General features: G+C 57.5%; 1 protein-coding gene across 1 annotated transcript in view; it reads left to right on the forward strand.

Annotated features, from left to right (window-relative positions):
* Window positions 1–23,331, forward strand: part of ARID3A (AT-rich interaction domain 3A) — a 40,885-nt gene that overhangs the window by 13,815 nt on the left and 3,739 nt on the right. Inside the window, exons 3-7 of the mRNA XM_049876086.1 lie at window positions 15,489–15,561; window positions 18,529–18,712; window positions 19,746–19,993; window positions 21,342–21,638; window positions 22,411–22,509. Of these exons, the coding sequence (XP_049732043.1) occupies window positions 15,489–15,561; window positions 18,529–18,712; window positions 19,746–19,993; window positions 21,342–21,638; window positions 22,411–22,509 (901 nt within the window). The remainder of the gene's footprint in view (window positions 1–15,488; window positions 15,562–18,528; window positions 18,713–19,745; window positions 19,994–21,341; window positions 21,639–22,410; window positions 22,510–23,331) is intronic.

The raw sequence follows: 23,331 nt of genomic DNA on the forward strand, positions 1-23,331 counted from the left end.
GCACACGGGGGCCGCCCGAGTATCTGTGCCCCCATGTGTATGTGATGGGGTGACACCTTGTGGGACTCTTTGTTTAGATGTGGGGGTGTCTGTGCAGAGCCTGTGTGCACGTCTGAGCCGAAGTGTGTAGATGGCGAGGGTTAGTGAGCACGTGCATGCCTGTGGTGGGGTGGCCTATTCATCTCGTGGGGCCCCTGCTCCAGGAGGCCGCAGGGAGCTTGCTGTTAGAGGAGCTGGTTAACCATTAGCCATGGTGTAGGCTCACAGAGCTGCGTCTTGGGGTCAGTGGTTAAAATCAGCTGGAGTGGGCACAGGTCAACCCGCCTCCCTTGCCCGCTGAGGGGTCTGGAGCAGGCTGAGGTTGGAGCATGGAGGGATCCGGGTTCAAATGCTGTCCCCTCCCGGCCATGTGACCTGAGCAGCACCCTCTCTGTGCCTTAGTTTCCCCACCTGACACAAGGGTCTATTTCCAGGTCCTTCCAAGCCCCTTAATTCTCCACTTCTTGGCTCCAACTGGAGCGGGACTGACGCTGCCCCGGCTGCTGGCATCTACCCCATGGGCAGCCAATTTGGGGTGCTGACTGCAGCGGATACTGGCCCTTTGCGACGGCCTAGTGACCCCCATTTAGGATGAGACGTGAGTTGCCAGGCCTGAGGCCCCACCGGGTCAGGGGGCAGCCACAGGGTGTGCACCCGGTGGGTGGGCACACGCAGGGGCGGGGCATAGACCGCCCTTTCTCCGCTTGTCCGGCGGCGCACAGCCAAGGGACAATTGGGGGTCATAGGGTTAAATGGTAACTAATCTGCCCATTGAAGGCTCTGGCGAGGAGTGCAGCTGGTCCCGTGCTCCGGACCAGGGAGCAGGGGGCTGGGATGGGTGTGGAGTTGGCACCCCACCACTCCCGCAGGCCTGCCGCCCATACTTTTTGAGTGTCCAACGTGCATGTCCTGTGCACAGCAGCTGCAGCGGCCTCAGGGGCCTCCTAGACGGTGAAGAAGGGGACAGATAGAAACCACATTCCAGGAAGAAACCTGTCCCTGGCTGAACAGTGTCCCCCCAGACCTCAGAATGAGACCTTACTTGGAAGTAGGGTCTTTGCGGAAGTAATGAGCTGACGTAAAGTCGTGTTTGAGTAGCTGCTGTTGGCCACCATCGAGTTGGCCCAGGCGCGTGGCAGCCCCGTGCACAACAGAACCAAATGCTGGCCGTCCTGCGCCATTCTCGTGATAGGTTGTGGATCGGAATGATGTGGTCTATAGGGTTTTCAGTGGCTAATTTTTAGAAGCTGATCACCAGGCCTTTTTTCCTAGTCTCTTAGTTGCAATCTGTTCGGCATCATAGCAACATGCAAGCCCGTACTGACAGACAGGTGGTAACTGCTACGTGAGGTTATGTTGGATGCGAAGAGAACCTGGCTCCTGCTTGGAAGGAGAGCATTCTACTGCTGAACCCACCATAGTTGTTGCTGGGTGCTGTCGAGTTGGCTTCGACTCATAGTGACCCTGTGTATGACAGAACAAAACATTGCCCAGTCCTGCACCATCCTCAGAATCGTTACGTTTGAGCCACTGTCTCAGTCCATCTCCATGAGGGTCTTCCTCTTTTACACGGACCCTCCAGGCATGATGTCCTTCTCCAGGGACTGGGCCTTCCTGATGACGTGTTCAAAGTATGAGACAAAGTCTTACCATCTTCTCTTCTAAGGAGCATTCTGGCTGTACTTCTTCCAAAACAAATTTGTTCATTCTTCTGGAAGTCCATGGTGTATTCAGTATTCTTCACCATAATTCAAAGGCATCAGTTCTCCTTTGGTCTTCCTTATTCTCTGTCTGGCTTTCACACGCATATGAGGCAGTTGAAAACACCGGGCTTGGGTCAGGTGCACCTTAGTTTTTAAAGTGACGTCTTTGCTTTTCAGCGCTTTAGAGAGATCTTTAGTAGCACATTTGCCCAATGCAATGCATCTTTTGATTCCTTGACTGCTGCTTTCATGGGCGTTGATTGTGGATCCAAGTAGAATGAAATCCTTGACCACTTCAATCTTTTCTCCGTTTATCGTGATGTTGCTCGTTGGTCCAGTGGTGAGGGTTTTTGTTCTTTTTGTGTTGAGGTGTGATCCACACTGAAGGCTGTGGTCTAATCTTCACCAGAACCACCATAGGGTGGGTTCTTAAGCCAGTAACTGCTGTCCTTGTAAGAAGAGGGAGATTTGGACACAGAGGCTGAGAGCAGGGGCCTCCTGATGATGGAAGCAGAGACTGCAGTGATGTGGCCAGGAGCCAAGGAAACGCCTGGAGCCATCAGCAGCTGGAAGAGACAAAGGAGGACCCTCCCCGAGAGCCTCCTGAGGGAGCACACACTCTGAATCTGGACCTGGGCTCCGGAACTGTGGGAGAATAAATCTCAGTTGTTTGTGCTGCGCCGTGTGTGGGTCTTTGCTGCTGTGGCCCCAGGATGCTCTGATCATAGAGAAGGCCCCTGACTCTTGGGTCTTGGCTTCCCTGCTGGGTAGGTCCATGCCCCAGGCAGGTGATTGAGGATTGGCTTTTCCCAGGGGTCCCTGTCTGCCTTGTGGGTGGGGCATGAGATGGGAGTGGACCACAGCCACCAGGGTCTTCGTTCACGCCTGGATCTGAGTATTTAGTGAGTGCCTGCCGTGTACGCCCTGTCCCAGCCGGGCACGTCCATGAACGAAGCAGGTGACTTCCGCTCTTGTGACCCCGTTTCCTGCGTGAGAGGTGCTCGGAGGCACAGGGCGGAGTCACAGGGCTGGGTGCTGGCCTTATCTCGCGGGCGTGTCTGTGTTTGTGTCTGTGTCTGGGTGCCTGGGCTTGTCCCTGTGCTTAGTCTGTCCGTCCGCAGGGGCATCAGCGTGTCCATATGCACGTCTGTGAGCGTGTCTGTGTTCAGGGCCACATGGGTGTCCATGTGTCCAGCGGTCTCTCTCGTGGCTGCAGCGTCCTCAGGCCTTGGCATGTGGCCATGTGTCTTTTTCATCTGTCCCATGAGGGGTCTCCGAAGGTCCTGGGATTGGTCCAGCCTTGACTGTCGTGGCAGCTGTGCCTGGAACCCCCCACCTCTCGGGGCGCCAAGCCCGTTGCCTTGGATGGGAGTCTTCTGAATTTGCGATCATGTCAGGTGGGGACACAGCGGCTCCCTGGTCCCCCAGCTCCAAGGGCCCTGCTGCAGCCCAGCTTCTGGCTCTTCTGGCCCCACCCCTGCACAGTGCCCCATCTGCAGGGGGTGGGGGGCCAGCCACCCTTCCCTCTGTAATCATTGTCCTGATCACCCCCCTTTAATGAAAGCCCAATAAATTTTCCCAGAGTCGCTGGCTGGGCCCAGGGTCCCAGAGGGGCTGGACAGGGGTGCCCCATCCGAAGTCACCCTGCTTTTAATTGAGGGATTGGCGCTCAAGCCCAAGCCCTGTCTGTCTGTGTGTATGTCTTTGTCTGTCCTTCTCTCTGCACCTCCGCCCCCCCGCACCCCCACCACACCACCCCGTAATTCCCCTCTAACTGCCCTTTTCCCAGGGCGAGGCAGGCGGCTGGCCCCAGCCCCACGAGCCCTCAGTGGGACAGGCATGCTTGGGCATGGATCCTCCCGCCGCTCCCCGCCCCTGGCGGCGGCCCTTGCCTCAGCTGGCACCCTGCCCGGCTGTTGGGCCGCCCGCCCTCTCCTTGTCCCCCTCCGGCTGGTCCACCGCCCAGGACGGGGCGCATGGATTCTTGGAAAGGTGGCAGGACGTACGGTTGCTTCTGAGGTTGTTAATTCCGTTGATGGAACAAGTATGGGGCAGGGAGAGGTCAGCCAGGCTCTGCCTGGCCCTGCTTCGGTTTCCTCGTCTATAAAGTGGGGACAGTGTTTCAAGGGGTGCTTTTTATCATCGTCACTAATTTCCCTTTATCCGGAACCTGCCTTCAAGTCCGCTCCTAGTGAAGGAACAACAGGCATGTACTAGGCGCCAGCTGTGTGCCCTGGCGGCCTCAGCCTCAGGCAGGTGGCCTGAACGCAGATGTAATGTGTTTGGGTCTGTGCACACCACTGGCCGTCCTTATCCACTGCCCTTGGCCAGGGATCTGCAGAGCCTCCGGCGGGGACCCAGGCCCTAAACCCCTGGGGCCCCTTCCTCTTGACGCCTGGGCGGGAGAGGGGAAGTAAGCCCTTCCTTCCTGCCGTGACTGTGGGCCAAGTCTGCCCCAAGTGCCCATCTGTGAGGACCCAGTTGGCACAGCCAGGGCAGGATGCTCCGGCCCCGTGGGTGCCCCATACCTGCTGCTGGCTGGGCTGACCCTCAAACACTCTGACTGTTGGTATTTGCACTGGGGGCAGGGAGAGCCCTTCTGGGGCTGCCTGGGGCAGATTTGCAGGAAGCCCTGAGGGCAGGATTTCTAACTGCCTTAGTACCAGACCCTGCTCACAGTCCTTGAACCCTTGGCCACTCTCAGCCCCGTTCTTGGGGAGACTGAGGCTCGGGGCGGCGAGGGCCCAGGGTTTTGTTACAGAGCCCCTGGTAGGCGCAGTGAACAACATCATGCGTGGTTTGGAGTGGGCAGGCCTGGGGGCCTGGGACCCCGTGTGCAATGACGCGAGAGACATGTCATTGCTTAAAGAGGAGAGAGGTTCCTGACTTGGGGCTTTTTGATCCTTGGCGGCTTTTGTCTGCTGCCTCCAGGGTCCGTGCTTTTGGACCGGTATCACCGAGCATCACCTTGTCGGCACCTCCCAGCCCCACGAGGCCCTGATGAGGCGGCCAAGGGGCTCGATCCTGGATTTCAGTCATTTCTCTGTGCCTGAGTTGCTCCATGTGTGACATGGGCCCCATGCGGACAGTGGGGATGCGCAGGGGTGGTGGGGGGCTCCCAGATTTGCATGTCGTTGTCATGCCGACCACCTCCCTCCCCATGCTGTCGTCCTGGACGTTTCTCTCAGCTGCTCTCTGCCATGGGTGCGACCCCAGTGCCAGCCTACTGGTGCCCCCCCAACTCCATGGGCCTCAGTTTCCCCAACTGTGAAATGGGATTGGTAAGCAACGCCCTGAATCAGCCCTGGTGGCGAAACGGTCAAGCACTGGGCTGCTAACTGAAAGGTTGGCGGTTTGAACCCATCCAGCGTCTCCGCAGAAGAAAAGACCTGGTGATCTGCTTCTGTAAAGATTACAGCCTAGAAAACCCTATGGGGCAGGTCTGTGCTATCAGGTGGGGTCACTAAAAGTCAGAATTGAGTAGACAGCGACAACAACAAGCAACCCCCCTTGTTCTTCTGCCCGAGACAGCCCCCCTGCCCCGCCCCATCCCACCTGAACAGCGTACTCCCTCAGTTGTCCTGGTCCTCACCTGAATGCCCCCTGTGCATCCCACCCACTTCACGAATGAGAACACCGATGGTCCAAGGTGGCCCTTGATCTCATGAATGCCTGGCCAAGAGAGAAAAAGAAGGGTTTAGTGTCTGTGAACGTCCCTGGAACCTTGCAGTCAGAAAATCTAGAGAAGCACAGATGCCAGCCTGTGCGAATACATGTGTGTCATGCTTTTAAAGACGTTTTTATTAATATCTCATGGGCGGGGGGGGGTGTTGTGTCTGTTCAGAGCAGGGACCATGGCCAATGGGGGGGGTGGCCGAGTGGCCGGATGTCTCTGCCCTGCCCAGAATCAGTTCCCCAATTTCCTGCAAGCCTGCCGGGCCGGCTGCAGCATCTGCGTCCGCAAGGCCGGCCGCCTGGAGTGATGACAGGAAACGGGAAACGAAAGGGCCGCCTGGCGGGGAGCCCCCAGGGTCAGGTGCAGCCAGGAGGGGGTTCGTGGGAGGCAGAGCCCAGAGAGGGCAGGACAGGGCCCGAGGTCGAACAGCAGACATTGACTAAGCCCTCCTGCGTGCTGGGCAGGGCCTTGGGTGCCAAAGAGTTTCTGATTGTCTGTTAATCTAAAAAGGAGCCCTGGTAACACAATGGTTAAGCCCTCGGCTGCTAACTAAAAGGTCAGTGGCTTGAACCCACCAACCGCTCTGAAGAAGAGGGGCTTGGCAACCTGCTCCCGTAAAGATTACAGCCTAGGAAACCCTATGGAACAGTTCTGCTCTGTCACACGGGGCCGCCATGAGTCGGAATCAACTCAACGGCACCTAAGAACAACAACGTTGTTAACATAAAGTCTAGCAGTTCAGTTCCATCTGGCGGCACCACAGAATAAAGTCCTGGCAATCTGCTTCTGTAAAGATTGTAGCTAAGAAAACCCTGTGGAGCATAGTTTTACTCTAACACACATGGCTTGCTGTGAGCTGGAATCAACTTGACAGCAGTGGGTTTTGTTTTGGTTCTAGTGTGCCAGGTACTGGGGGACCCTGCCCTCCCCTAATGCTGCGATGCTGTCTTATTTCTCTGGGCCCCCAGCTGACACCTGTCTTGCGCTTCTATTTGATATTCTCCATCTCCTCCACTGGCCTGGGTCTCCCTAAGGGCAGCCCCTGATCTCTCTCGGGCACCCTGTGTCCCCAGTGTCCAGTCTTGGCATACAGGAGGTTCTCAGTAATGGCTGCAAAGTGGATTGTCCTGGCAAAAACCCTGGGGGCTTGACACGGCTCCCCACGGCTGTGTGGCCTGGCTCGGTTTCCGTCCTCCTCTGGGGCCGGAGTCCTTGTGTGATGCCCCCAGGAGCTAGGAGGGGGGGTCATGGTGCTGGCTTTGGCTTTTGATCACGTCCCCCCGCCCCCTGCCCCCCCCACCCCCAGTGAGCAGTTGGGAGGGATTCCAGGCTCCAGGCTCTCCCACCCAACTAACCTCCTGCAGTCGCCACTGAGCCCCGTTCTCACCCATCCACTGATCCACCCGTTTACCTGTCTGTCCAGCCACCCACCCATCCCTCCATTCATCGTTCCATTTGTCCTCTTGCTCATTGGTGTTCTCAGGTCCCTGTGCGGCGACAGGTCATCAGGTGGGACTGTGCGGTCAGATGAGACCTGGGTCAAGGCCCAGCCCTGCCGCTTACCGCCAGGTGACCTCTGGTGAGGGGCATACTCCAGACCATATCTTTCCCTGCCTCATGCGGCTGTGAACCAACAACACGAGGAAACACCTGTGTAAAAAGCACCTAGCAGGTCGTTGGTGCTCTGCAAGCTCCAGGGTGAGGCCAGTCACCAGATGTGCCCTGCCCCCACTCTCACCTCAGTTTCCCCAGCTGCAGAATGGGCTCAAGGGGAAGCCATGCCGGGCCCGCCCCCGCCCCCCCACCAGGCAGCCGTGGGCGTTTCCGTGAAGGACTGAGGTTCAGGGCGGCCCCCAGGGACGACCACTCCCTGCCCACCTGGGGGCCCCGGCAACAGCAGTCGCAAGTGCTGAGTCATCTCAAGCGATCTCGGGGCCAGCAGTGCCCAATAATGTTTGAGGGGCTTTATCAGCGTGGCCTTGGGGATGGGGGCTGTGCGAACAGGGACGCCAGCAAGGCTGTGACGGTGCCAGAATGGAGACCAGCTCACCTGTGCCCTCTTTGCTTCCATCCTACGTTAATAGGCACCTGCTGTATACCAAGTGCTGTGCTGGGCAGCCAGCCAAACCAGTTTCTGCCCTAATGGGCCTCCGTCTGGGTGGGGAGTTGGTAGGGAGGCAGACAGTAAAGAAACCATCCCAAAATAAAGGTCTGACTGAGTGACCAGGGCAGGTGCGGAGTCAGGAACATTAGTAGGGTCAGGCAGACTCCCTGAGGGACAAGAGGCTGCAGCAGGGGGAGGAGGACACTCCAGGTAGAGGGACCAGCCAGCGCAGAGGCCCTGAGGTGGGAGTGAGCCGGAACAGGGTGAGGTTGGAAAGGGAACGGGGGCCCAGCCGTCAGGAGCTTAGGCTTCTCCTGAGCGCAGTAGGGAACCATGGTTGACATTTGAACAGAGGGCTACAAACTGAACTTGCAATGTAAAGATTTCAGAGCCCCTCAGACCCTCGCCCCCAGGAGGAAGCCTCATCTGATTTGCCCTCCTGGTTTCTCTTGAGTGTTTTATGGCCGATTTGGGGGAGATCAAAACCAGCTGCAGCTTCTGTTTCAGTCTAGTCCCAGGAGTCCCAAAGAATCAGTTCTCGTCAGAAACCCGAAGGATACAGGAGTAGGTGAGGTTCTGCACAGAGGTTCTGAGCAGCGCTCTTCACAGCAGCCCAGAGGCGGAAACAACTCAAGTGTTGTCCGCAGATGTTTCAACGCAGCGTGGTCCATCCCCACCGCGGGGTCGTAAAACGAGTGAAGCCCTGATACGCTCTCTGGTGGGGATGAGCCTTGAAGACACCACGCTGGGTGAGAGCAGACAGTCACAAAAGGCCACAAAGAGCCTGATTCCATCTCTGTGAGTCCAGAACAAGCAGGTCCATAGAGACGGATGAATGGCTGCCAGGGGCTGCAGGACGGTGAATGAGGGGTGGCTGCTAGTGGGCTCGGGCTTTCCTTTTGGGGTGGGGAGAAGGTTCTGGAACCAGACAGAGGTGGTGGCGGCATAACATGAATGTGTTAAATGCCACGCAATCGTACAATTCTAAGCGGTTCTTTTACGTTCTGTGAATTTTACCTCAGTACATTTTTTTTTAAAGATATTTAAAGAGTAGGTGAGATTTTAAAGCTAAATTTGTTGGAACCTGCCCAGCCCTGCTTGATCACTCATTTATTCATTCAATTGTTCATTTATTTATTCATTTTTTTGTTGTTGTTCATTAGAGGGTCCTCCGAGCGGGCTCAGATTCCCCCCATGGTTCTCGGGCTCCCTTGGGTGGTCTCCCCCTTTTCCTCTCTGACCCAGGAGCTGCTGAGAGCTGGCCCGCTGGGCATGCGGCACACGGTGGCTTGGGCGGTTGGCCAGAAGGTGGCAGCTGCTGAGTAAGACCGATCCCGCCCTCTCTGAGTATTTGCAAACCTATATCTGGCTTAGAGAAAACACGTTTTTTTGGGTTTTCCATTAGCCATGTTGCACAGTGCAAAAATATACCCTTTTGTTTCCATCCTCCGGGCCTTTCTGCCGTGGCAACGTTCTCTGCAATCGTTCATAGTCTCTATAGCTCAGGTCCAGCTGGTCCCTGAATGCTGGACGCTTAGGTTGTTTCTTGGTTTTTCCCCATTCCTGTGATGATGAAGGAAATGAACGTCCCTGTCCGTGTTACGAAGGACAAGGCTGGGTTCGCCTCCTCCCAACATTCTCACTCTGGGGTCCCCCTGCCAGCCCAGCGGCCTGTCCCCAAGTGGGGCCTCGTGGACTTTGTCCCCGGGAGGGGGCTGAGCAGACAGTCGTTGTGGGGGCAAAGGTTCTCCCAGGGGCCCTGTGGGTAGTTACTTTATAGCCTGGGCCCCTTGGCCTTGGGCAGACCCTGCCCCAGGCTCCCATGGTGTAATGGGAACCTGGCATGATTGCCGGGGGGGTGGCCTGTGGGGGATTGCAGGCACTGTGACCTTCGGCCCCACACTGGGTCCAGCTGGACCGAGACTGGGGAGGGGTCCTCCAGTGTGCTGGGCCCTGACAGCCGCCGGCACACCCTCCTCTATCTGGGTCGTCCTCCTCTTCATCTGGGTCACCCCTTCTGCAGCTGGGTTCCCCCTTTTCCAGCTGTGTTCCCCCATCAATTGTGTCCCATCTCCTCCAGCTGGGTCCCCCTTCCTCTGCTGGATCACCCCATTCTGTGGCTGGGTTCCCCCCCTCAGCTGTGTCCTCCCCTCCTCCGGCTGGGTCCTCTCTCAACTGGGTTCCCTGCTCCTCTGGCTGGATCCCGCCTTTCTCTGGCAGTGCCCCCCCTTCTCCAACTATGTCGCCTTTCTCCGTCAGTGTCCCCCCTTTCTCCATCTGTGTCCCCCCTTTATCTGGCTGTGCCCCCTCTTTGGGTGTGTCCCCCCTTTCTCTGCCTATGTCCCCCTTTCTCTGGCTGTGTCCTCCGTTTCTCTATCTGTCCCCCATTTCTCTGTGTCCCTCCTTTCTCCACCTATGTCCCCCTTTCTCTGGCTGCATCTGCCTTCTCTGGTTGTGTTCTCCCTCTCAGCTGGGTGTCCTCCTCCATCTGGCCTGCACCTCCCATGGGTGACAGGTTGCCCTGGGAGGTGGTATGCAGGAGAGGAGTCCTGTGGTGGGGCTGAGCTCCTGGTACTGGAAGGCTCTCCTGCCCCTTCCTGTGCCCTGGGGAGTGGCTGGGGGGGCCCCTCCACTCTCTGGAGCTCTCAGGGTTATCTCAGCATGGTCAGCTATGTAACCCCACTGACCTCAGTGAGCATTTCTCTCCTTGTGGTGGTGAAAAAGCTCACCGTTTCGCCACAAACAAGAATTTCCTGTTTGCCCATTTGAGGAGGAGGCTGGGAGGGCCCTCTCATTCTTCCCCCCACCCCCCTGCAGCCTGTGGCCCCCACCTGAGCACCTTCCCGCTCTATCTGCTTCCTCCCCACCCAGCTGCCTAGCCTCCCAGATCCTCCTCCCCCGCCTGCCCCTTGTCCCTGGGGACCCAGCTCTGTCCTAGAGCAAGGAGGAGTGTCAGGGGCCATAACACCTCATTTTGTATCCAGCAAATGCTTATTGAGCACCTACAGTTTGCCCCCTGCCTTGCTCACTGACCAAACCCACATGTAGCAGGAGCTGGGCAGAGGGCTGAGAAGGAAACCAAGGCAGGAAGAAGGAGCCAGAGAGTGAGAGGGGGCTGGGAGGGAGGGAGGGAGCCATTCAGAGAACAGCATTCCAGGCAGAGGGAACGGCCAGTGCAAAGGGCTTGAGGTGGGAATTCGTAGTTTGTTCAGGAAGCAGCTGAAAGGACCGAGGGCCCCTAGTGGCTGGGCCAGAGGGAGGGGTGTGAAGGAGAGGAGGATAGGAGGGGAGGGGCTGGGGGAGAAGTGAGGGCTCTGGCTGGAGGGTTGAGGGAAGCCATGGGAGGCTTTAAACAGGGAGAGCCATGTTGAGGCTGCTGGGAAAAGCCCTCCTGGCTGTTGAGTGGGGAAGGGGCTGGCAAGGAGGGGAGGGAGGGCCTGGGGAGAGTGGAGAGGCAGGGACAGGACCAGGGGGGCAGCCATCAGTGGGGTGACTGTGGCTTTCCAGCCTCAGCACCTCGGTTGAGGGACATTCCGACTCCCTGTGTGTGGAACCCGCACAGAGACTGAGGCCCGGAATGGGGAGACTCCCACGCCCCTCACCTTTACCAGTCCCCTGAGAACCTGATCAAGGACTTGAATGGGAGGCAGAGGTTGACACTTACTCAGCGTAACCTTGGCGATTCACGGAGTGGGCAGGCAGGGGGTGAGGATACAGCCACCCCCCTCCCCGACTTGTCAGGTAGAAACCAGAGAAGGGAGATGTGCACAGATAGAGCACCTGCTGGCTGCCTCTGCCCTGGGCTGGACTTCAGGCCCCCGACAAATGGACATACCTCAGACTTAGACCAGGATGGTGGGGGCAAGTGTCCCCGTCCCCACGTCCCCATGTCCATTCAAGGAGCATTTATTAAGCAGCTACTGTGCACTTGCTGAGGAGCCCTGGTGGTGCAGTGGTTAAAGCGCTCAGCTGCCAACCAGAAGGTCAGCGGTTCAAACCCACCAGCGGCTCCTCAGGAGAAAGATGTGGCAGTCCGTGTATGTAAAGATTACTGCCTTAGAAACCCTATGGGGCTGTTCTACTCTGTCCTGTAGGGTCGCTATGAGTCACAATTGACCCTGACAGCAGTGGGTTTGGCTTTCTGGTTTCTGGTGTGCTCGCCAGCTTCTAGACAACGAGAACAAACCCAACAGAAAGCCCTGGCCTTCCAGTGGGACAGAAGTACAAAAACTGAGACGGGTGTAAACTCCACCACGGCTCAGACAGCATCCAGGGCCAGGGAGGAAAAGGGTGGCGTCGAGCAAGAAAATCACCCACGATCAGGCGAAGTGTTGCAGGGGGATCAGAAGTGCCAGCTGAAGATGGAGGACAGAGGCCGCAATACAGGAGAACATGGGGGGTCCCCAGGGAGGTGGGGAGGCCCCTCGGAGGCCTGCAGTGTGGAGAGCTGGGGGGAAAGCTGGGAAGTTCCTTACAGGCAAGTGGAACACCCAGGGCAAAGGCCGGGCCAGTGTGAGAAACAGCAAGGACTGGGGGCGGGGGGTGGGAGGGGAATGGAGTTGTGGGACCTCCAGGTGGGCGTTGAGGGTGGATTTATCGCTGGAGCAGTCAGGAGCAGAGGGCTGGGATGTTCCCCCCCGCAATACCCCTTCTCCCCTAGGACCCAGCACTTCCCCCCAGCCCAGGAAATCAGGCTGGGGGGAGAAGGGAGGGCCGGATGGCTTATCTCCACCCTCAACCCAAGGGAAGGGATTTCCGGAGGTTTTACCCAATTTCCAGCCCTGGTTTGTGGCTGGGGTGGCGGGCAGCCTCTGAGGCCAAGTTCAGTACCTTCTGGTCCACCTTGGGAGTGGGGCCCAGAGAACCCAGGTGGGAACCAAGGCATGGGCTTGGCATGGGATCTTTGTGGCCTGGAGGTGCAACCTTGGGCAAGTTTCCTGCCAGTTCTGAGCTCTGGGCTGCAAGGGGGGGCCTGGATACCACCATGGTGGGCCTAGACACCGTCGTCAGTTCCCTCAATCTTGGGGCCTGGTGGGCAGCCCCAGCTGGCTGGCCAGGACTCGACCCACCCTGCAGGGGAGCGGAACTGGGGGCCAAGCCCCATAAAGCCAGCAGCCTTTACTGCCCGTCTTTGTTGTCAGATGCCCGAAGCGATGGCCATTAACGCCACCCCCTCCACTGGCAGCTGGGGGGCCCTGCAGTCCCCCCTTTATGGCCTTGCATCAATACTCCAGCCCCACAGGGGTCTGACCACTCTTTGCCACTGCCTGTCTGCCCACCATTTGGCCTGGGGGGAGGTTTGCGGCCCCTGGCTCAGCTGGCCCGATTTTGCCACACAACCACACACACACATAGCAGCTGTTCACCACCCTAAGCCTCAGTTTCCCCACCTGGAAAGTGTGGATCATGACAGTTCCAACTGCCCAGGATGATCTTCGTCAGACAGATGGGGAAACTGAGGCAGGAGGAGTGGTGAGGTCTCTTATGGAGGCTGGGCCCAGGAAAGGGGTTCAGGCGGGGAGGAACCCCCTCTCCACCTGGGGTGGAAATTCAGGGGAAAAGGTTTTGTCCCTCCTGTGGAAGGGGCTTGAGGCTCCTTAGTCCCTCTGTGAGTGGCCTGAGGCCGTCGTGATACTGGGGGGCTTCGAACAACACGTTTATGGTCTCACGGTTCTGGAGGCCAGAAGTCCGAAACCAAGGTGTCGGCAGGGCCACGCTTTCTCCAGAGGCTCTAGGGGTGGGTCCTTCCTTGTCCCTTCCAGCTTCTGGTGGCCCGTCCTCACATGGCATCTTCCCTGTGTGTCTGTCTGTCCTTTTTTTAAGGACACCTGTCATTGGACTCAGGGCCCATCCTCAATCCAGGACGATACCATCTCAAGACATCTGCAAAGACCCTGTTTCCAAATAAGGGCTGCCCTGAGGTTCCGGGGGGCTGTGGACATGGGGGCCACCATCCCACCCGCCGCAGCCCCAGGATGGATTCCTCCCCAACCCAGGTGGCTGCCCTCTCGGACATTCCGGCCGTGATCTCTGCTTTAACGCTCTTCCCTGCCGGTTCCTGCAAACTGCCCAGGCTCCCTCAGCATGTGTTTGCTAAGCCACTGTTGTGTGCTCGCTGGCTTCCAAACACAGAACAAAAACCAAAACCAAAAAACACAGAACAAGCCAGGCAGAAATCCCTGACGTTCCAGTGGGGCTGATGGACAAGAAACCAGGCAAACATGTGCGCTCCTTCTCGACTGAGATGGTGAAAAATGCCGGGAGGGGAAAGAGTGTGCGTCCCCCGGGGAGGGTCAGCGTGGGCCGTGGGGGTCCTGTCTAACGGAGTTCAGCTCTGTGGGCAGGGAGAGCTGGGAAGGGGGCAGGGGATGGACAGGTGGACGGATGGATGGATATGTGCACGCCCTCAGGACAGTCCAGCCGCCAGCACGTCCACCTGCAAGCCCCACGGCCCTCGGGCAGCTGAGGGCTGGGGGAGGCACAGGCCTCCCTGGCCACCATAAATCATCACAGGAATGCGGGCCAGCCAGTCTGGCGCTGGCTGGCTGGCTGGCTGGCTGGGAGGGGCGGAGACAAAGGCTCGGCAGCTGGCCCTCTGCTCAGCCTCGACCACCCAGGGCCCGGTTTGGGCTCCTGGTTCTCCAGACCGTTTCTGGGAGGTCCCATGTTGTCCCCATTACCCAGATGGGGAAGCCAAGGCCCAGAGAGGGGCAGATGACTAGAGGTGGCCAGGCCCCTGACCCTGTCTCACCAAGGCCCAGCATCCCCAGGGTGGTGACCAGGTTCCTGGGCCCTAATGAGGGTTTGTCCCAGCCAAGGCCTAATTGGTGGTTTCAAGGCCCCCACAGTCCTGATTCCCTGAGTCTGGGTAGCCACATTCCCCAGAGCTTAATTTAAAGCCTGGTATTTGTAGCTTCTCCTCCTAGGTGACTCCCTGATAGCCCCCTGCCTGAACTCCGCGCTCTAATTATCTCTGCCGGCTTCCCCCACACGCCCCTGCCTGCCTGCCTACCCGCCAGCACCTGTGAGCTGATGGTCAGCAGAGCTGAGGGATATCCCTGCCCATCAGCGCCCCGCACTGAGGCGCTGTCCCACGGTCTTGTCTCATTTCTCCCTGATCAGAGCCTGGGAGAGCAGAGGCTATCACTGACTGAATTTACCGTTGGGGAAACAAGTCACTGGGAGGTCACATGCTGGTCTCCCAAGAGCTGATGCACTTGTACGTGTCATGATGGCGATTGCTGCGTGACCTCGGGCAGGTGCTGTTGTGGGTTGAGTTGTGTCCCCCGCAAAAGACACGCTGAAGCCCTAACCCAGTACCTGTGAACGTGACTTTGTTTGGAAGTCTTTGCAGATGTGACCCGTCCCCTTGAGGTCATGCTGGATGAGGGTGGGCCCCACTCCAGTGACCCGTGTCCTTATGAGAAGAGGGAAATTAGGAGGCAGACACAGGGTACACGGCCGTGTGAGGACAGAGGCAGAGAGGGAAGTAATGCGGCCACAAGCCCAGGGGTACCTGGAGCCCTAGAAGCTGGAAGAGACAAGGAAGGATACTCCCTTAGAGCCTCTGGAGGGAGCACGGCCCTGCCCACACCTTGATCTCAGATTTCTGGCCTTCAGAACTGAGAGAGAATAAATCTCTGCTGTTCCAAGGCCCCCCCCAGCATGTGGGACTTTGTCACCGAGGCTCCAGGATGCTGGGCCTCAGGGTCCCTGCCTGGAAAGTGGGTCAGGTTCAGAGTCACCTCTGGGAGGCCTCAGGAGACAATGGACTCCGGTGGAGGCTCTGGGTCGGGGCTTGGGGGCCAGGACTCCCAGTTCCCATCGCTGCCGGCAGCCCCCTCGCCTCAGGCCTCAGTGTTACATCTGAGCAATGGGGAGAATGCTCCAGACGGGGCCTGTTCTGTGCGGGGGAACGCGGCACCCGTGCTGAGATGGCAGCACTAACAGTACCCTTTACCCTCAGCTGTACGAGCTCGACGGGGACCCTAAGAGGAAGGAGTTCCTGGACGACTTGTTCAGCTTCATGCAGAAACGAGGTGAGGCACCGGGGTGTTGGGGAAGTGGGCGGGGTGAGGCCAGAGCGCGGGGTGGGGGGCAGAGAAGTGGGCAGGGCGGGGCCAGGGCAGCCAGGGGCCTAGGAGCACCCACCGCTGGGGGAATTCACCCTTCCATCCTCTGGATGACTCCCCGAAGAGGGTGTCATGATTGTCCTGGATTTTCAGAGAGGGAAACTGAGGCCTACCAGAGGAGGGGGCCTCCTGAGCCCCTAAGGCAGGAAGGGGCGGGGCCAGGGCCCAGCCGGGGGCCTCAGGGCCCACAGGGCGGTCAGGGGGCCCAGACTTCGCTTTGTCCAGGGCCTCTGCCGGCCCCTCCCTCTGACCAGAAGCTTCTGTAAACACAGCCCAGCCAGGCCGATGGGAGGGAAGGACATGAAAGGGGGGGCCACCCGGCCCCCACTGCCCAGCCGCCTGGGGTTAACCCCTCCCTTGCCGGAGGTGGAGGAATCCAGATGGCCTAAAGTGGGGCCTCTTTGGTGTTATCGGCCAAGCCCAGCCCTGGCCTGGGCCCTGCTGCCCCTCATGTGGCCTGAGAGACCCCCCCTCCTCCACTCTTTATCATCCTGGCCACCTGCCGGAGCCCCTACCCAGAGCCAGAGCCCCTACCCAGAGCCAGAGCTAACCCATTTTGTCCACACTGGGTTCCCAGTGCCCAGCACAGTACCTGGTATTCTGAGGGGACTTATGAAGTGTGAGGAGCTTCCGTGGAGTAGGGGCAAAGCAAAGGGTGGCCCTGGACGCTTCAGTCCAGCCCCCAACCACTCAGGGCTTTGTGGGTCTGTATCCATTCATCCCTGGCTCCCTCACCAAGCTGGTAGTCCTGGAGGGCAGGACCCAACAAACTCCTATGCATCCCTCAAAACCCCAGCTCCAAAGCTCCTTCTCTCCTGTCATCTTGGACCACCCCCCCTGTAATTGGGATACTTTGGAGCTGAGAGTCTGTAAGAGCCCCCTCTTCACCCTAGACACCATGTTTTGTGTCCCAAAAGCCCCTTCTTTATTGCCAACAGAGGAAAAGTAATTTCCCCCCCACGTCACTAAATTTCTCTCAATTCTCTGGGGGCTGGAAATAAGGGCAGGGGTCGTGCCGGCATCCCTCCCCTTGTTTCCTTGACCACAGCCGCACCCTTCCTTATCTCTGCCCAGGCCCTCCATCAGTGCTTTTCTGAGGTCCCTTCTATAAACATCCGTCCTCCGCCCCACAGGCGGGACACCCAGCAGCCTTGGAGGGAGGACCCCTTAGTGCAATTCCTGCTACTCTTGCCCCACAGAGGCTGAGACCAGCGTCCTGCATGGGGCGCAGTGGGCTTGTTGCTGTGCGTGGACTGAGACTTGGGGGGACCAAGGTCCATCTTCCTCCACCCCCAGGTCGTCCTGGATTTGTTGGAGGTTTTGCAGCCCAGGAAGGGCCCAGAAGTGACTGGGCTGGGGCCACTTGCTTAGGATCCCAAGGATGGTGGGAGGTGGTTCTATAACGTCTGGCTTTGGGAGGCCCAGGAAGCTGTGTCCCAGGGGGCAGAGGGCCCCTCCCTCCTGGCTCAGGCAACAAATGAGAAGGAGGTGGGACCCAGGCCTTACTGGAGCCTGTGGGCAGGTAAGCCGGCCCCCTACTCCAGCTGGACCCCTCCTCCAGCAGGTCACTTCAGGGAGCCTTGGTTTCCCCATCCCTGGGGGCCAACAGTTGTCCCCCTCATGGGACTGCTGGGCATTGGGCCCTGTGTAAGCAGGAGGAGTGGGGACCACAGGCAATAAATGGGTCATATAACCCAGAAGCTGCCAGACAGGAGACTTGGAGCTGAGGCCACAGGGTCTCTGAGGAAGGACAGGGACAAGGGGCACAGGCTGCAGGTCAGGGGGCGCCAGGGAATGGTGAGCAGGTGGGGAGCTGGAGTGCTGTTGAGAGGTGAGGGTAAAGGGCAGGGCCTGGACCTGGGGCCACAGAGTGGGGCTGGAGCCTGAGAGTTTGAGCTAGCCTACCACCCTCCCTCCCCAAGCTAGCCCGTCTTCCTTCCCCAGGCCAGCCTACCACCTTCTCTCCCTGGGCTAGCCCACCACCTACCTTCCCTTCTCTCCCTAGGCTAGCACCACCCTTATTCCCTTCCCTCCCTGAGCTAGCCCACCACCCTCCTTCGCTTCCCTCCCTGGGCTAGCCCACCACCCTTTTTCCCTTCCCTCCCTGGGCTAGCCCACCACCCTCCTTCATTTCCCTCCCTGGGCTAGCCCACCACCCGCCTTCCCTTCCCTCCCTGGGCTAGCCCACCACCCGCCTTCCCTTCCCTCCCTGGGCTAGCCCACCACCTGCCTTCCCTTCCCTCCCTGGGCTAGCCCACCACCCTCTCTCTGGGCCCACCCACCCTCCTCCATTCCCTAGGCTGCAGAGTGGGGTAGCCAGCCCTCCCCAGGAGGTTGCTAGGTACCCAGGGTCTGGTAGGTCGGCTTCTGGGAGCTACTCTGGCAGCTGTTGTGGTTGGTGATGGGGGAGGGGCAGGGAGGGAGTACAGAGGGACAACACAGGCCTGGGTTCCTCCTGCATGTCCTCAGGCCATCCCATGGCATCTTGCCCCTTTTCACTGCCGCCTCCACCCCATGAGACTGGCACTGTCAGAGACCCAAATCTCATCTGGGAAACCGAGGCAGAGGGGTGAGGTCCTAGCCAGACAGCGGCAGAGCTACCTCCTCAGTGTTCCCTTGAGCAGCAGTTCTTACCTGAGATGACTCTGTATTCCCAGGGGACACCCGGCTATGTCTAGGGATGTCTGTGGTTGTCACAACTCAGGGGGCTGCCACTTGCACCGACTGGGTGGAGGCCAGGGATGCTGCTCAACACCCTACAGTGCACAGGACGGCCCCACCCCAGAGAGTGATCTGGCCCAGTCAGTTTGTTACCCAGAGTTAGCACTTGCTGTGTTGGGCCCTGGCCTCACCCGCCCTCGCCCTCCCCCCCAGGGACACCTGTGAACCGCATCCCAATCATGGCCAAGCAGGTGCTGGACCTCTTCATGCTGTATGTGCTGGTGACGGAGAAGGGCGGCCTCGTGGAGGTCATCAACAAGAAGCTGTGGCGTGAGATCACCAAGGGTCTCAACCTGCCCACCTCCATTACCAGTGCCGCCTTCACCCTTCGCACCCAGTGAGTGCCCGTAGGGCTCCGGGCGGCGCAGCCAGCAAGCAGGAACAGATATGAGTGGGGAGAGAGTGAGGGGAGCGTTGAGGGTCTCAGGACCGAAGCCTGGGTGGCAATGGGTGGCCGTGTCGAGATCTGGGGGAGGGGGAGGTGTTCTGAGCAGAGGGAACAACGGGTGCAAAGGGCCTGAGGCAGAAAGATCAAGGAGGCTGGGAGGATGGAATGAGGGACGATGGCTGGACCACAGAGGACACTGTCTCGGGATGAGTCTGAATTTTGACTGTGGAAGTTCAGGGCTCATCCAGCTGTGTCCGAGGTCGTGCACACTGAGCTTTTTATTTTTAACGCATTGAGATTTGAAGGATTAGGAGAAAATGGTTAAGCATTCGGCTGCTAACCAAAAGGTTGGCAGTTCGAACCCACCCAGCGGTTCTGCTCCTGTAAAGATTGCAGCCTGGAAAACCCTGTGGGACAGTTCTAGTCTGTCCTTTATGGCTGCTGTGAGCCTGTGTCGGCTCGATGACACCTAACAGCAACGGTTTGGGAAGAGGCAGTGGTGGATCAGTGGTAGACGTTTCTCTTTCCATGCGGGAGACCCAGGTTTGACTCCTGGCCAGTGCACCTCAAGCACAGCCATCCCGTCTGTCCCTGGAGGTGTGCATGTTGCTAGGATGCTGAACAGGCTTCAGCAGAACTTCCAGGCTGAGATAGACGTGGAAGAACGGCCTGGCGATCTACTTCTGAAAACAAGCCAGTGAAAACCCTATGGGCCACAACAGCCCTATCCACAGCCGGTCCCGGGGGGTGGTACAGACCAGGGCAGCATTTCATACCGTTGTACATGGGGTCACCGTGAGTCGGGGGCTGACTCGAGGGCAGCGAACAACAGCAAGTCATGGGAAAAAGCCGGGCAAGCCGCAGGCGGGTGATGGTGTGATAGGGAGGCAGGGAAGGTGGGATTTTATTTTGCGCTAAGGGCAACGAGGAGCCACAGGAGGCATCCCAAGTGCCATCCTGTCCCCTTGCCCCCTGCCCGCAGGTACATGAAGTACCTGTACCCCTATGAGTGTGAGAAACGGGGCCTCAGCAACCCCAATGAGCTCCAGGCAGCCATCGACAGCAACCGGCGGGAGGGCCGGCGCCAGAGCTTCGGGGGCTCCCTCTTCACCTACTCACCAGGCGGGGCCCACAGCATGCTGTCCTCGCCCAAGCTGCCCGTGCCCTCCCTGGGCCTGACCGCCAGCACCAATGGCAGCTCCATCACCCCAGCCCCTAAGATCAAGAAAGGTGAGGGGCTGAGGGAGCCTGGGATCTGGTCCCGGACCAGCTCTATGACGTTGGGGGTGCTTCTTTCCCTCTCTGGGTAACCAGGATGATAAACCCCAAGTTGGCATGGAAAAGGGCTTTCAATCCCCCAATACTGTGACCAGGGAAGACATCACTGATCCATCACATTTCCCAATCCTGTGCCCACTGTGGTTGGTAATAATCACTGTCCCCCCATGGCAGACACTCCTAATCAATCAATCCTGTGCTCTTGGCAGACATCACTAATCCATAGTTGTTTTTGCTTGTTTGCTCCCCAGTTCTGTACCAAGGCAGGCATTAAATAGCAGGCACAGTTTTCCCATCCTGTGCCCATGGTAGACATGAATCAATGTTCTCCCAGCCTGTGCCTATGGCAGACATTACTAATTCATCACCGTTTCCCAGTGCCACGTTGAGGCAGACATTGAGTACTGTACTCTTTCCTGGATCCCTGGTGGCACAGTGGTTAAGAGCTTGGGCTGCTAACTAAAAGGTCGGCAGTTCAAATCCAACAGCTGCTTCTTAGAAACCCTATGGGGCAGTTCTACTCTGTCCTATGGGGCTGCTGTGACTTGGAATCGACTCAGCGGCAACGAGTTTGGTTTTGTTTGTTTTTGGCACTCTTTCCTAATCTCGTGGCAGGCAACACTAATTAATTATTGTGCCCAGACATTGTTGGCCAGTCACTATACACCTTCCCTTTGCGCGTCAGACTGCTCCTTGGCACACGCTCCCCCAGCAGCCACCGAGGGTCTATCAAACTGAGCCTTTAGCCATCCCTGAAGCTATTGCTGGGTGTCCCTGAGCAAGCCACTGCCCCCTTTCTGAGCCCAGCTTTCCTTACGGGTAAAATGAGGAAAACTACTCCTTCATTGTTGATTTGTTGGGGAGGGTTCAGAATGTAAAGTGGCCAGCATGCAACAAGCCAAGGTTTGTAGATACCCGATGGTGAGTTCCCCGGCTCAGCCCGTGGCAGGCATTACCAGTCAATCACAGTCTTCTCTTCCATTGAACCTCTGAACCCTTCCTAACTCAGAGCTACCAACAGCACAGGTGGCAGTGCGTGGGGCCAGTTGTTTTGCCTCTTTGAGCTCCCATATTTCATCTGCCACGTGGAATGGTGTCTCCCTGGGGTCTGCCCGAGGATCTGATGTGATTTCCTTAGCACTCGTGTTTATTCACAAACCTATCCTCTCCCCTAAAGAGGGAGCGAGCACCCCATCAGCGCAAGTATTCAAGAGGGTGCATGTTCCTGCCTTGGGTGGAAGGCAGGGCCAGGCCACCTCAGGCCCCTTCTGGCCACCAAGTCCTCTTCTCTCCTCCCTAGAGGAGGACTCTGCCATTCCCATCACAGTCCCCGGACGTCTGCCCGTCTCTCTGGCGGGCCACCCCGTGGTGGCAGCCCAGGCAGCAGCAGTGCAAGCGGCAGCAGCCCAGGCAGCCGTGGCAGCACAGGCAGCCGCCCTGGAGCAGCTTCGGGAGAAGCTGGAGTCCGGGGAGCCTCCTGAGAAGAAGATGGCACTGGTAGCTGATGAGCAACAACGGCTTATGCAGCGAGCCCTGCAGCAGAACTTCCTGGCCATGACAGCCCAGCTGCCTATGAGCATACGGATCAACAGCCGAGGTACGGATCCAGCACTGAGACCCTCCGTGTTTCCTGCATGTGTGACAGATAAAGACCTTGTAGCCAACATATGTAAAGAGTGCCTACAAATCAATAAGAAAAAAAAGGCCAACAAACCAATAGAGAAGTGGGCAACTATGACTAGGAGATTCATACAGAAAGCTGTGCGATTCCATCTAGTCACTAACAACAAGGAGATAACCATTTATATCCATTAGAGTTTGATAATATCAGGTGGTGGCCCAAGCATGAGGAGATGGGCCCCCTCGGTCCTGCTGGTGGGAATGTAAATAAATAGGTGGTGATTTGGGCAATTTGCTTTACAATAGAAAATGTGCACTCCCTGTGACCCAGGTATTTGATAGCTACAGCAGAGTACGCTAACACAGGTGTACAAGTAAATACACATATATAAGAATGTTCACTGCAGTGTTGTTTATAAGAGTGAAACCTGGAAGCAACTTGTGTGCCATCAGCAAGGGAGTGAATAAGTCAAGTTTAGAACACTTTGCAGTTGTTAAAAAGAAGGAGATGATTGGGGGTGCTACATCTCTGAGACTTATAATCATGGAAAAAAGCAAATTGTAGACAAATACATTATAAATATTTATGAGCACCTACTTCTGCGTGCACTGTGGACAGAGAGTGAACGTGACAGACGTATGGTCCACACATCGGTGGAGCTGACAGCCTAGTGAGGAGACGGACGTGGAACAGATCATTGTCCAGGCGCACGTAGGATTCTAAACAGTGGTTTTTCTTCTTCCCACAGCCTCCGAGAGCCGCCAGGACTCAGCTGTGAACTTGACCAGCACCAACGGCAGCAACAGTATTAGCATGTCAGTCGAGATTAATGGTATCATGTACACAGGTAGGACCACCCAGGACCCCACACCTGTCTTGGCCATTTCTCTCCCAAAGTTAACTAAGGAGCCCTGGGTTGGCCCAGGGCCTGGCCTGCTTGAGCCCAGGCATGAGAGTTGAAAGGGTGAGCAGGGGATTTTTACAGGATAAACAGTCAAGGACAAAGGGTCGTCCCCTACAAGACTTGAATAAAGTAACCTACCTAGTATGCGTGGAGTCCCGGGTAGCACAGATGGTTATGCACTCGACTAAGAGCTGAAAGGTTGGCAGTTAAAACCCACCCAGAGGTGCCTCAAAGACAGGCCTGGCGATCTGCTTCCGAAAGGTCACAGCCTTGAAAACCCTACAGAGCATAGTTCTACCCTGACACACGTGAGGTTGCCGTGAGTTGGAATCGGCTCGACGGCAGCTAAGAACAAAAACACGTTGGTATGCTTAGCACGGTGCTCAGCACATAGTGCTCACAAATACATGTTAGTTATTGTATTTCTCTTATTGCAAGTGATTTTTCAAATTTCTTTCTAAAATATATAACATCAGGCCAATTGTTTAGGTAGGCACCAGGTGGCACTGCCAACACAGAACAACTTGGTTGCTGTGTGCCGGCCCAGGGGACAGAGCGAAGGAGAGAGAGGCTAAGTGGAGTTCTTTGCAGGGGCCAGCATACTCTTGAAACTGGCTGCAAACTGTGTGTACGTGCACATTGCAACCTCTAGGGGAAAGGGCTAGCTGTGTACAAAGGGACCTGTGGCCCCCAAAACAACACTGAGAGCCTCTGGACATCAGGGGTCTCTGCTCAAGCAGCCGCGTGTGTGTGCATGTGTGCCTG

This window comes from Elephas maximus, chromosome 3 (assembly GCF_024166365.1).
Source record: "Elephas maximus indicus isolate mEleMax1 chromosome 3, mEleMax1 primary haplotype, whole genome shotgun sequence".
Classification (NCBI taxonomy): Eukaryota; Metazoa; Chordata; class Mammalia; order Proboscidea; family Elephantidae; genus Elephas; species Elephas maximus.